At 39.3% G+C, this 13,395-nt stretch overlaps 1 protein-coding gene across 3 annotated transcripts in view; it reads left to right on the forward strand.

Annotated features, from left to right (window-relative positions):
- The window catches only part of POC5 (POC5 centriolar protein), a 70,063-nt gene that overhangs the window by 37,048 nt on the left and 19,620 nt on the right, over window positions 1–13,395 (forward strand). For all 3 annotated transcript variants that reach the window (XM_043975410.1, XM_043975411.1, XM_043975412.1), the window contains 3 exons: window positions 2,310–2,414; window positions 4,564–4,743; window positions 7,641–7,794. In XM_043975410.1, coding sequence (XP_043831345.1) covers window positions 2,310–2,414; window positions 4,564–4,743; window positions 7,641–7,794 — 439 coding nt within the window. The remainder of the gene's footprint in view (window positions 1–2,309; window positions 2,415–4,563; window positions 4,744–7,640; window positions 7,795–13,395) is intronic.

The following is a 13,395-nucleotide window of genomic DNA, read 5'->3' on the forward strand; positions in this document are numbered from 1 at the left end:
AGCATTGGGGGCAGTGTGGATAGAATCCTGGGCAAGTCACTATACCCTATTTGCCTCACTTTCCTTATCTGTAAAATGGGCTGGAGAAGGAAATAGCAAACCACTATGTTGTCTGCTAAGAAAACCCCAAATGGGGTCACAAAGAGTCAGACATGACTGAAAAATGACTGAACAGACAACAATAACATGAAGTCGTTTATCCAGAAGCTTCTAACTTCCTGCTGCATTGCCTCCTGAGCCCCAGGGATATGCAGGGAATGGTAGAGATTTCTCATTTCCCACCAGTTTTGATTCTAGGAGCTCAGAACTCCCAGTGAATTTGGGCAGTAGAGTACCCAGACTTTAAGGGTAGAGAGGAATGCCTTTTTATGTCAGTTTCAGGGGATATAAGTTCTAGAAATTAGAGTAACACTTGTCTCCCAACATTTTTGGTACAATAATTCTCCTATTCCTTGGATTCCTTTTGTCATGCCTCCCCACTATCTCTTTCCCAAAGCATAGTATATATTGAAGAATAAAAACTTACTTATATTCAATTCACAAATAATGTATTTATATACAACTCTTTTTCCCATTTTTAAAATTGCTGCCTCTTGACTTTTTCTTTGATATTAATCACTTCTACATATATTCTTCTTCCCCCTCACACTTCTCTCCCCTCCCCTTGAATCCTCCCCCCATTACAAATTTAAAATTCAGATAAAACCTACTGGTAAAGCAATGTTCTCTAACCATGGTAGAAATCTTTATGTGTTAATATCAGAACATTAATCCTTAAATTCAGCACCCATTCACCCTACCACCCAGCCTCTATGCTCAGGGCAGAGACACGGAAACAAGGACAATCCAACATACTGGTTTATGCCTGGGGCCTACATTGAGATCCCCTCTGGCTACAGAGACCTTGCACTTCTTCCCTCCCCTTCCCCACCCTCCCCCCCCAGCCTGAGATACTAAGAGCAGTAACCAAGGCTGGTGACCTAAATTAGCCAATTTGAGAGGGGCCTGAGGAAGTCCAGCCCTGGAGGTGTAGCTACCAACAAATGGGATAGAAAGTGAATGATGGGAATACAAGGGGAAAAGGCTACAATTCCAACACATGAGCAGATCAATCAATCAGCTATTTATTAAGCACCTCCTGTGTGCCAGTTACTACGCTGGGTACTGAAGAAACAAGTACAAAGAATAAAAATCCCTATTCACAAGGAGCTTCTGATTATAATGAGGAAGAGAAGTATGTATATAAACATGCATAATAGGGACAGCTAGGTGGTGCAATGGATAAGGCACTGGCCCTGGATTTAGGAGGACCAGAGTTCAAATCCTGCCTCAGATACTTGACACTTACTAGCTGTGTGACCCTGGGCAAGTCACTTAACCTTCATTGCCCCACAAAAAAAACCAAACAAACAAAAAAACATGCATAATAAATATAAATAAATACAAACATATACAAAGTAGTTAAATTCCAGGTAATTTCAGAGGAGGGCATTAGCAGTTGGGATTAGGAAAGGCTTCTTGAAGAAGATGATGCGTGAGCTCCATCTTAAAGGAAGAGAAACTCAGAAGCAGAGGCAGAAAGGAACTAAATCAGATGCATATAGGTAAGATGGTCAGGGCACAGTCAAAGAAGCATGAGCAAGGTATATCAGAGACAGAGAAAAGGCTAATTTGGCTGAATCATAGAGTTTGGGAGGAAGAATAGTATTCAGAGGAAAGGTAGGTTGGGGCCAGGTTATTTAGGCCTTTAAAAACTAAACAGAAGGGGCGGCTTAGGTGGCGCAGTGGATAGAGCATCGGCCCTGGGGTCAGGAGGACCTGAGTTCAAATCCGGCCTCAGACACTTAACACTTAATAGCTGTGTGACCCTGGGCAAGTCACTTAACCCCAATTGCCTCACTAAAACAAAAAAACTAAACAGAAGAATTTATATTTTATCCTAGAGACAATAGGAAACCACTAGAGTTGATTGATTGGGAAAGTAAAGTCAAAGATTTGGGGAAGGATCATCAAAATGAAAGTATATGGTAGAGTGTATAAATCATGAGGATTTGGGGGGGGGGGCAATGGGGTTAAGTGACTTGCCCAGGGTCACACAGCTGGTAAGTGTCAAGTGTCTGAGGCCAGATTTGAACTCAGGTACTCCTGAATCCAGGGCCGGTGCTTTATCCACTGCGTCACCTAGCCGCCCCGATAGAGTGTATAAGTAACACAAAATTGTCCACCATAAGAATAGTCTGATTCCTTTATTACTCATGTAGTAGTAGTTCCTTTAGTACAAATTGTTAACATGTTCATTGTTTTTATAGGTAATTGCTACCTTGACTGAAGCAACAAGCAAGCAAAAGGAAAAAATAGATTTATTGAAAACATTCTTCCACTGGCGGATTGAACACCTCAAGGCCAAACAGGAGGTATGTGTGAAAACACATTACAATAAATGTCTATACTTGGAAGGGGGTAGAGTGATTTATTGATGCTTTTGTTGATAACTGTGAGAAAAACTGAGTTATTAAATTTAAATGATCTCATTTTGAAGACATTTGCATACCTCATTCCTCAAGGATGCTTTTCTCATATATTGAAAGAAATTCCTCATAAGTATAATGCCATGAGATATTGGCGTCAGTAGCTGTAATAGGGTATGTTCATGATGATCATGCTTTGTGACCTTGGGAAATCACTAAACTCTCAGTGCCCCTTTCTAAGCCTCTAAGTTGCAGACCAGATTTTGATCTAAATTGATAGAAATAGCTTCCTGACTGAAGTTCCTCCATCAAGGAAATTTCAGGTCACATGCCTTAATTCAAAAGACAGTAAATATTATTAGAGGAAAAATATCTTACATTTCTGTTCATTTTGATGCTAATGATACCACCTGGTCAAATTGATGTTGCCTATATTGATTGTCACGTTGAGTAGAGGTGAATTCATTAGTTCATAATAGATATCCTGTAGGAAAACAAGACTCACTTTCTCCCCTAATCTATCTCTCTTCCAGCCTTTTCTGTTCCGTTGAAGCCACCATCATCTTTCCAGTACTCAAGTTCACATCTTTGGTTTATCCACACTCTTATCACACATCTAGTTAGTTGCCAAGTCTTATCATTTTTACCTCCACAAAACCTCTTGTATCTGTGCCTTTATCTTTACTTGCAAGGCTTTCAACCCAGTTCAAGCCTTAATACCTCCTCCCTGGACTTTCACAATAACATCTTAATTATGTACCTTGCATTGTGTCTCCCTTCTCCAATAGATGCTCCATCCAGCTGCCGCAGTGTTTCACCTAAGGAATAGGTCTGACCATGTTACTCTACTACTCAATAAACTCCATGGGCTTTCTGCTACCTCAAGGGACAAATAAATACTCCTCTAACTGGCATTTAAAGTCCCTCACAGCCTGACTTATTGAAAGTAGGACACCTGACTACAATCTGCCTTACAAGCCTTATTATATAACACACCCCTTCATGCATCCTAGAGTCCAGCCAAACTGGCCTCCCTACTGTTTCTCACATACTACTTCCTGCTCCAGCTCTGTAACTTTATACAGGCTGTCTCCTGTGCCTGGAATGTCCTCTCTCCCTACCTCTACCTCTTAGAATTCCTAGTTTCCATCAAAGCTCAAGCATTACCTATGTGATAAATCCTTTCCTGATCTCCCTGATGCTAGTGTTTTCCCTTTACCAAGTTATCTTGCATTGATGCATTCATTTTGTACATACTTCTAGTGTATATGTTGTCACCCATGAAAAGCTCCTTGAAGACAAATACTTTTTTTTTTGCTGCTTCCCTAGCACCTAACAGTAGGTGCTTCATAAATACTTGCTAATTGACTGATTCTAAACATATTGCTGCTAGCTCTTATCTCTAGGCTCATTCTCTACTATTCCTTTGACACCATTTTCACTTAAGAAGTATCAGGCAAGTCTGATGCTGAGATAGCAAGTGAGGTAAATAGATTTGTGGGTTGGTTTTTTCCCCCTTAAACATCATGATATAAGTGGAAAGAATATCCACTGGATTGGGAATCAGGCAATTTTTCTTCATGTTCCAACCCTATCACTTATTATTTGCGTGACTAAGAAAGAGCAAGTAACTTAACATCTCCAGTCCTCAGCATCCTTATTTACAAAATGGGAGTGAGAATACTTGTACTGTAGACCTCAGAAGTTGTTAATGAGGAAAGAGCTTTGTAAACTCTACATGTTAAATTATATTATTACTTGGTTTTCCTCATTTAAAGTAGGCTTTATCATAACAAGAGGGTAACTCTTGGTTCCCTGAGGCTGTGCCACCAGAGCACAAATTCTTGCAGGTTCTACCAATTTAGCAAAGCTTCAGATATTAGCCTCATGATAGACTTTGTCATATGGGGTTGGGCCTAACTAGCTTAGATATTTATCACTAAGTTAGCCAAAAAGTGATGAAATTTTTTGATTGCATCAATGAAGTACTGAAGTATTATTTTTAATATAGATGCATAAAGCAACATTCTACTTTTCGCACATACTGTCGATGGACTTTGAGATTCCTTTCCCTTTTGGTGTTTCTTTCATTAAGATTTATGAAACTAAGTTAGCTGACCAGCTCTACCAAAAAACATTGAAGAAGAAAATCTGGAAGGCTTGGCGCTCCACAGTGAAATCACAGTGGAAAGATGTGGTAGAAAAAGCTTGTCAATCTAGAGCTGAAGAAATTTGTCTCCAGATTTCCAGTGATTATGAAGTTCAGATTGCAGGAGTAAGTACTTTTCCAATTAAGCTCTTTACCTTTGTACAATAAGGGAAAAAGAAAAGGAAAAGAAAAGAAGATAAGCAGGGTAGCCTACTTCAATAAACACAACTTGTAATATTGCGAATACTCCAAATAATGGCCAGTCCAGAGATTCTGATTTCTTAATTATCTTTAAGTTGGGCTTCTAAAATTTTACTCTCTTATATATAGATTTCTTTTTTTAATCACTCATTTGTTCAACATTAAAAATAAATTAATGGTGGACAGCTAGGTGGCACAGTGGTTAAAGCACCGGCCCTGGCGTCAGGAGTACCTGAGTTCAAATCCAGCCTCAGACACTTGACACTTACTAGCTGTGTGACCCTGGGCAAGTCACTTAACCCTCATTGCCCCACCAAAAAAAAAAAAATTAGTGAATGGATCCAACCATTCTGGAGAGCAATTTGGAACTATACCCAAAAGGCTATAGAAGTGTGCATACCCTTTGATCCAGCAATAGCACTGCTAGCTTTATATCCCAAAGACATCCCCCCAAAAAGAGGAAAAGACCTATTTGGGATTTGGGGGGGGTTTTGGGTTTTGGCAGGGCAATGGGGGTTAAGTGACTTGCCCAGGGTCACACAGCTAGTAAATGTCAAGTGTCTGAAACCAGATTTGAACTCAGGTTCTCCTGAATCCAGGATAACACTGCACCATCTAGCTGCCCCCAGAAAGACCTATTTGTACAAAAATATTTATAGTGGCTCTTTTTGTGATGTCTAAGAATTGGAAATCAAAGGAAAACCCATAAATTGGGGAATGGCTAAACAAGCTGTGGTATATGATGGTGATGGAATATTATTGTGCTATAAGAAATGACAAGCAGGATGATTTCAGAAAGGCCTGGAAAGACTTGTATGAACTGATGTATAGTGAAGTGAGCAGAACCAAGAGAATGTTGTGCACAGAGACAGCAATATTGTTTGATGAAGAACTGTGAATGACCACTATTCTCAGCAGTACAATGATCCAAGACAATCTCAAAGGACTATTGATGAAACATAGTATCCACGTCCAGAGAACAACTGATATTGATAGAACACTGACTGAAGCAGGCTATGTTTCACTTTCATTTTTTTCCTTTTATTCAAGTTTTCTTGTGCAAAATGACTAATATGGTAATGTTTTACATAATTGCACATGTATAAACCATATCTGATTGCTTACCACCTCAGGGAGGGGAGAGGGGAGACAGGCAAGGAGGGATAAAAATTGGAACCCAAAACTTTAAAAATGTTTATTATTTTTTAAAAACTACCAATTATTTATTCCCCAACATTTCTCAAGTACCCACTATACTATACTGTGTTAAGCACTGTGAGAGAAACTCTTATGGAGCTTGCAACCTCTTGTGATGATTCAAACTTAGAGTTTATACACTTCGAAGTTACCCTTCAGAGTGTATGTGGATGTTTGCCAAAATAAAAGTAAAATGAAACATTTTCTTAATTAACAGAATGTGTACCTTAAAAGGTTGAGTATTTTTTTAAATGCAGTTATTTTTCCCATTGACTTTCATGATAAGATTATATCATTTCCATAGAATAAAAAAGTTGGTTTTATAATGAAATTGGGGAAATATTTGAAGGAAAAATAATTTCATGGCTTCTCAGGGTTCAGAGATAACTTCAGAGGTCCAACCCATAGCTGAACTCTACAAGTGGTCACCCAGACTCCCCCTTTCAGAGGGAGTAACTCTCAAGGCAGCTCATTTCACATTTGGACAGCATTGCTTGTTAAGTTTTTCCTTCCACTAAGCCCAAATTTTATCTCTCTGTCTCTTCAATCCTTCAGGACTGTCCCCTATCAACAAAGCAGCACAAGTCTGTTTCCTCTTTCATATCAGCCTTTCAGATGCTGAAAAACACCTATCAGGGCCTCCCAAATCTTCCTTTCCCCAGCTAAATATCCCTAGTTCTTTCAGTGCAACTTCATGGAGCAAGGACTGTAATGACTTCACCCTTCTGTGGTATTCAGATCTGAGTACCATATTCTAAATGTGATCTGGCCAAGGCAGACAATTAACAGCATCAGCAAAGTTTCAGACTATAAAATACATGCTCAAAAATCAAATGCATTTCTGTATACAGATAGTAAAATCTAAGAAGCAATAATAGAAAGGGAAATCTCATTCTGACTAACTATAAAATGCGTTGATCTATCAAAGCATCCCAAAGAATAAAGAACAGCCTAAATATTCAGTGCTTGTGCCTGGACCATACCAATATATTAAAAATGACGATATTACCAAAGTTAATTTATGCTGTTAATACTGTCAATCAAAGGGATACTTTGTAGCACTTGATAAAATAGTAACAGAATTTGGAAAAATAAAAGATCAAGAATATCAAGATCAAGAATTGATTAAAAGAGGGTAGGGACTGGGGCAGCTAGGTGGCGCAGTGGATAGAGCACCGGCCCTTGGAATCAGGAGGACCTGAGTTCTAATCTGGCCTCAGACACTTAACACATACTAGCTGTGTGACTCAGGGCAAGTCACTTAACCCCAATTACCTCACTTTTTAATTAATTTAAAAAAGAGGTAGGGACAGAGGAGGAATAATACTTCCAGACCTCAAACTATATTATCAAGCAGCAGTCCTCAAAACCCTCTGCTATTTCTTTCTCTTTCTTTCTTTCTTTCTTTCTTTCTTTCTTTCTTTCTTTCTTTCTTTCTTTCTTTCTTTCTTTCTTTCTTTCTTTCTTTTGCATTTCCTATTTTAAATTTATTGAGAACACCAAAAGAAAGGATGTTTATTTAGGATTACCTGTTAAAACAAATTCACAAATGGAAAGTCATTTCTATGGAACAGTTATATCATTTTTTTTGTCTAAAATCTTTATCATTCCTTTTTCTATTTTAGTTAAATGCTGCTTTGGAAGCTGCAAGAACTGAGATCCAGAAACTACAGTGTGAAAAAGAACAGTTTGAAGAGTCCATGAAAAAAGCTTTCATGCGCGGTGTATGTGCATTAAATCTGGAAGCCATGAGTATATTTCAGGGCAGAAGTGAGAGCGGTTAGTACGGCAAATAAATGTTAAAATGCCATTTTATTGTTATTATATTTGATGCCAAAACAGTGTTATCTGATTTCATAATGTTACAAATGTAAGCTTCATGAAGGCAGATACTGCCTTTTATGTTCTTTGTGATAGGAGCACTTAGTATAATACCTTTGCACCTAATGAATAAATGAATTCATATATGAAAAAGCATTTATAGTCAATCCTCATTATTTGAGGATTCTGTATCTGTGAATTCACCTCACTAAAATTTATTTGTAACCCTATAATCAATACTCTGTGGTGCTTTTGAGTTCATGCACAAAGCAGCATGCCCAACACATACAGTCTGAGGTCAGACAAAGCAGTGCTTTCTTGTTTCAGCTGTCATGCTGTAAATAAATCCTTTTCTTGCTCTGTTGGGACTTTTTTTTGTATTTTCTGTTTGTTTGGGGTGATTTCACTGTTTAAAGTAGCCCCCAGGCATAATTTTGAAGTGCTATCTAGTGTTTATAAGTGCAAGAAGAAGCCTGTGATGTGCCTTATGGAGAAAATATATGTTAGATAAACTTCATTCAGGCATGAGTTCAATGTTTATGAGTCAGCGATGTGGTACATCCAGAAAATGGTATGTGTAAGGCCACTCTGGAAAGTTCTAAAGTAAATGTAATCAGAGGCTCACAGGAATCTACTCCTTTATTTCACCTAGGAGCAACAGTTCAGTATTCACTAATTTGGTGTTTGCAGCAACTTTATATAAAACATAACTACCACAAATGAGTAGAATCACCTGTATTGAGTACATGCTATGGGCCAAGCATTGTGCTAAGTGCTGGTTATACAAATAAAAAAATAAAGACCAATAAAATAAAATTCCTACCCTCCAGGAGCTTACATTCTAATACAGATAGAAAACTTTTAGAGGAGTACTGGCAGGGGAGGGATATTTTATTTGGAAAGTTACAGGACGGATGAGTGCTTTTCAAGAGCAATGATAAGAGTTAATTTGGGGGCAGCTAGGTGGCACAGTGGATAAAGCACTGGCCCTGGATTCAGGAGGACCTAAGTTCAAATCCAGCCTGAGACACTTGACACTTACTAGCTGTGTGGCCCTGGGCAAGTCACTTAACCCTCATTGCCCCCCCCACACACACACACACACACACACACAATTTTTTTTTAAGAGTTAATTTTATTATAGCTCTACAATACTACCACAGCATGGCATCTGTTGGGAGATGGCCAGGAGGTGAAGGGGCATTGAAGACAGATCTAGATGTGATAGGCAACTGAGATGACTAGTAATCATGACAGTGAGGTCCAAGGTTGGGAGTTCATAATAAGCATTTAACAAATGCTTGTTGAAAAGGATTTGATGTAACCAATTTTCAGTCAATATTACAGATTTTTAACTTCATCATGGATTCCAGTATTTCTTATTCTTATGTCTGACCAATCAGATTATAGTCAATTCTCAGTTATTTAAGCTCAATGGAAGGAACAGTAGTGCAGATAACATATGTTCTACAGTTTTATATTTTGTTTTTAACAATTGATGTTACTGTTGTCAATCATTTGTGTGAGCATTGAGATGCTTTTCATACTCTTGAGTACTGGAAATCTCTACATTTATACGAAACTGGCCAAATGCCTTACACTGTTTTGCTAGTCAAATATTTCCTCACACAATTGTGGATTTCCATTTTTGAAATCTAATTGCCTTTCCATTCAGCTTTTAGGAGCTTCCTCAACTAAGTTTCCATTCCAGATAAATGTAAAAATTATGGCAGTAGACTTCCCAGTAGTCAATAATTTTTTCAAAGAAATATTTGACTCTTTTTCCAGTAATATATATTAGCTATGTAGGCATTGTCATTGTGATAGAATGTGGAAAAGTATGCAACTATAACCAGAAGACCTCATTTCTGGCTATGCTACTAACTCGTTTTATGATATAATTTACTCCCTCTGACTAGTTTCTATCAGATGAAAAAATAATGTACAAAGGCGCTATATAAAATGCTGTCATTGAGCAGTACCTTGTAGGCCATTTTGGTTGGACTGTTAAGTGGTTAAGAAGAGTAGTATGAGAACTCGAAGGATAAGTTGGAGCCAGATTTTGAAGATTGTAAATGCCAGGCTGGCACCCTAAAGACAGTAGGGAGCTCTGATCACCATTTCCTAGCCCCCTGCTTCTTTCATTGCCTCACTCTTCTCAACCCTTGTCTTCATCCAGTCTCTCAATCCCTCCTTGTTCTCAGAGTCTGTCTACCCCAGTTCTGGCCTGACTTTCCTTCCTTCAGCCTGAATACACTGGTTAGCCTATTTAAAAGGCACTACTTTCTATCCTTGAATCCTTTATCCCTTTGTCCTTCCACATTCAACCCCTGCTAATCCTCAGGCTAAAGTCACCCTCACCATCTGCCTTCCCCCTTCCTACTCCTGAGCCTTAACACTCCTTAACACTGCTGGGAGGTGGGGAGGGGGGTAGAATTAACCCTGCCTTTCTTCATCCACTACAAATTTCTAATTTAAAATGGTCTCTTAGCAATTCTTATTTATTTCCTATTGCCTCCTGTGTCTACAACATCCCAACCATTGGTCATCTAGCCTTTCCTTAAAGACCTTTAGTGAAAGTGAACTCGGGGGCAGCTAGATGGCGCAGTGGATAAAGCACCAGCCCTGGATTCAGAGGACCTGAGTTCAAATCTGGACTCAGACACTTAACACTTACTAGCTGTGTGACCCTGAGCAAGTCACTTAACCCCAATTGCCTCACCAAAAAAAAAAGAAAAGAAAAGAAAAAGTGAACTCGGCAACTAGGTGGCACAGTAGATAAAAGCACTGGCCCTGGATTCAGGAGGATCTGAGTTCAAATCTGGACTGAGACACTTGACACTAGCTGTGTGACCTTGGGCAAGTCACTTTAACCCTCACTGCCCCACCAAAAAAAAAAAAAAAGAAAGTGAACCCACTGCCTCCTGCGACAGGTCATTCCATTTTGGGGCAGTTCTAATTGCTGGCAATTTTTTTCTTAAGTTGAGCCTAACTGCAACGTTCGCCAATTGCTACTAGTTTTGCTGCCTAGGGACAATCAGAACAAGCCTAGTTCCTTCTCCATGAGATAGCCAGCAAATGCTTGAAGACCACTGTCATTCCTCCATCATGTACTTGTGTAGCTATTGTTGGTGTTGTTATTTTTAACCTAAGACTAGTTTATATTTATATCTTTAAAATTTTGTCAGGCTATCATTTTAGCCTTTAGTCCTTTTTGAATCCTAACTCTACATCGAGTGCACTGGCTGTCACTCCTAGCTTTGCATCATCAGCAAATGGGATTGGAATGCCATCTGTGCATTTATCCACATCCCTAGCAACAGCATCACATGGCACATGACCAAGAACTGATCCCTTGGCATCCCTCCTATAGCACGCCTCTGGAGACCTCTCAACAAGTCAACAGTGTGCCATTAATGACTCTTCTTTGGTCATTCAACCAGTTCTGAATCCACCAAACTGTCCCAGGTTGACCAAAGCCATCTGATAGGAGTTGAAAGGGAACTCCAAGACCATCTACTCCAGTCCATATATGAACAAGTATCCCCTCTACATTTTATCCTTCAAGCTTTCACTTGAAGACGGAGGTCTTTATCCCTAATAAAGAGGGATCCTTAGCCTCAAAAAGCAGCCCATTCTACTTTTCAGTAGTTCTGTTAGGAAGTTTCTCCTGCATCAATCTAAAATTTCTCTTTGCCCCTTTCCCCTATTCATCCTAACTGTGCTGTAGGGCCATGTGGAATAAGTCTAATCTCTTTTCTATATAAAAGCCTTCCAAGTACTTGAAGACAGGTATTACTTCCTCCTAAGTCTTTTCCAGCTTAAACAACCTCATGTCCCCATCTGGAACTCATATCTTCAAGCCTTTCACCATTTTAGTTGTCTTCTCTTGCACATTCTCCAGCCTATTAGTGTCCTTTCTAAAACATAGCACCTAGAACTTAACATGATACTCCAGATGAAATTTGACCAGGCCTCCATCCATACCTCAGAACTTCCTTATATCCTCATCTATTCTCTCCTTTGTTCCCTTCTCAGAACTTTAGTAAGGTGTTCATTCTCCTTTCAAAAGCCAACCTTCTATGTGTTCCTTTGATCATGTTCCTTCCTTTCCCTTTCATGAGACTGTCCCATTAATTATTCCATGTCTCTTGGCTTTTTCCTTTCTGCTTATAGAAATACTCATCTTACCCACTTTTAAATATACCTCAAATTGACAGTGCCCATCCCCTCAAGCTGTCATCCTAGATTTCTCATCCCTTTTACTGCTAAAGTTCTCAAGAGCAGATTAAACTCTTTGACTCTATTTCACCATTCAATCTGGTCTCAATTCCATGAAAATCTTGCTTCTGACCCCATTAATCAATTGGATCTTTTTTCTTTTTTTTGGTGGGGCAATTAGGGTTAAGTGACTTGACCAGGGTCACACAGCTAGTGTCAAGTGTCTGAGGTCATATTTGAACTTAGGTCCTCCTGAATCCAGGGCCAGTGCTTTATCCACTGCACCACCTAGCTGCGCCAGTGAATCTTTTTTCAAAACTTTACATTCAACCTCTTAGCTGCCAAATCATGTGGCCTTTTTCTCAGCCTTTCTCTTAATTGACCTCTTTGCTTCTTTTAACTCTGGTTTTCCACCCTCTTCCTGGATGGTCTGTTCTTCATTGTCTTCTGCAGCACCACCAGCCTCGCAGTCATTCAGATTTCAAACCTAAGGGTCATCTTTTCTTTTTTTTGGGGGGGGGGGGGCAGGGCAATGAGAGTTAAGTGATTTGCCCAGGGTCACACAGCTAGTTAAGTGTCAAGTGTCTGAGGCCGGATTTGAACTCAGGGAGTCCTGAATCCAGGGCCGCTGCTTTATCCACTACGCCATCTAGCTGCCCCAAGCCTAAGAGTCATCTTGAACTCTTCCCCTTCCCTCACTCCCCAAGGACAAACAAATGCCAATTCTACTTCTCCTGCATCTGTCTCAAATTTATACTTGCTCATTTCTGCCTTTCAGAAGCATTATCTTCCTTCAAGACTTAATCTCTGCTGCTACCTCTTCCTTGAAGCCTCGTCTAATACCTCCAACTCAGTCCCTCAGACCCCAATCCCCAGGCACTATCTGTTACATTGAGCTACCTCCTAAGTCAACCATTCATGTTACCTGCAAGTTCAATTAAGCTTTTACATTGACCTTATTTTAACAACTCAGGTCTTAGCTTAGACATGTAGTCAATTCTTCTGAGGACTTGATTTTTAATGTGTAATTCCTCTTTGCCTTCAATTTCCATATTTATAAAATGGCAGTGGAAAAAAATTGTAGAGAAAGTAGTAGGATTTTTAAATTCTCCTTATGAAGTGATTGTATGTACATGATTTAGAAAATACAAACATGTTGTTGGGGCAGTTAGATGGTGCAATGGATAAAGCACTAGCCTTGGGTTCAGGAGGACCTGAGTTCAAATCCAGCCTCAGACACTTGACATTTACTAGCTGTGTGACCCTGGGCAACTCACTTAACCCCCATTGCCTCACAAAAATAAATAAATAAATGAATGAATGAATGAATGAATGAAT

This window comes from Dromiciops gliroides, chromosome 1 (assembly GCF_019393635.1).
Source record: "Dromiciops gliroides isolate mDroGli1 chromosome 1, mDroGli1.pri, whole genome shotgun sequence".
Classification (NCBI taxonomy): domain Eukaryota; kingdom Metazoa; phylum Chordata; class Mammalia; order Microbiotheria; family Microbiotheriidae; genus Dromiciops; species Dromiciops gliroides.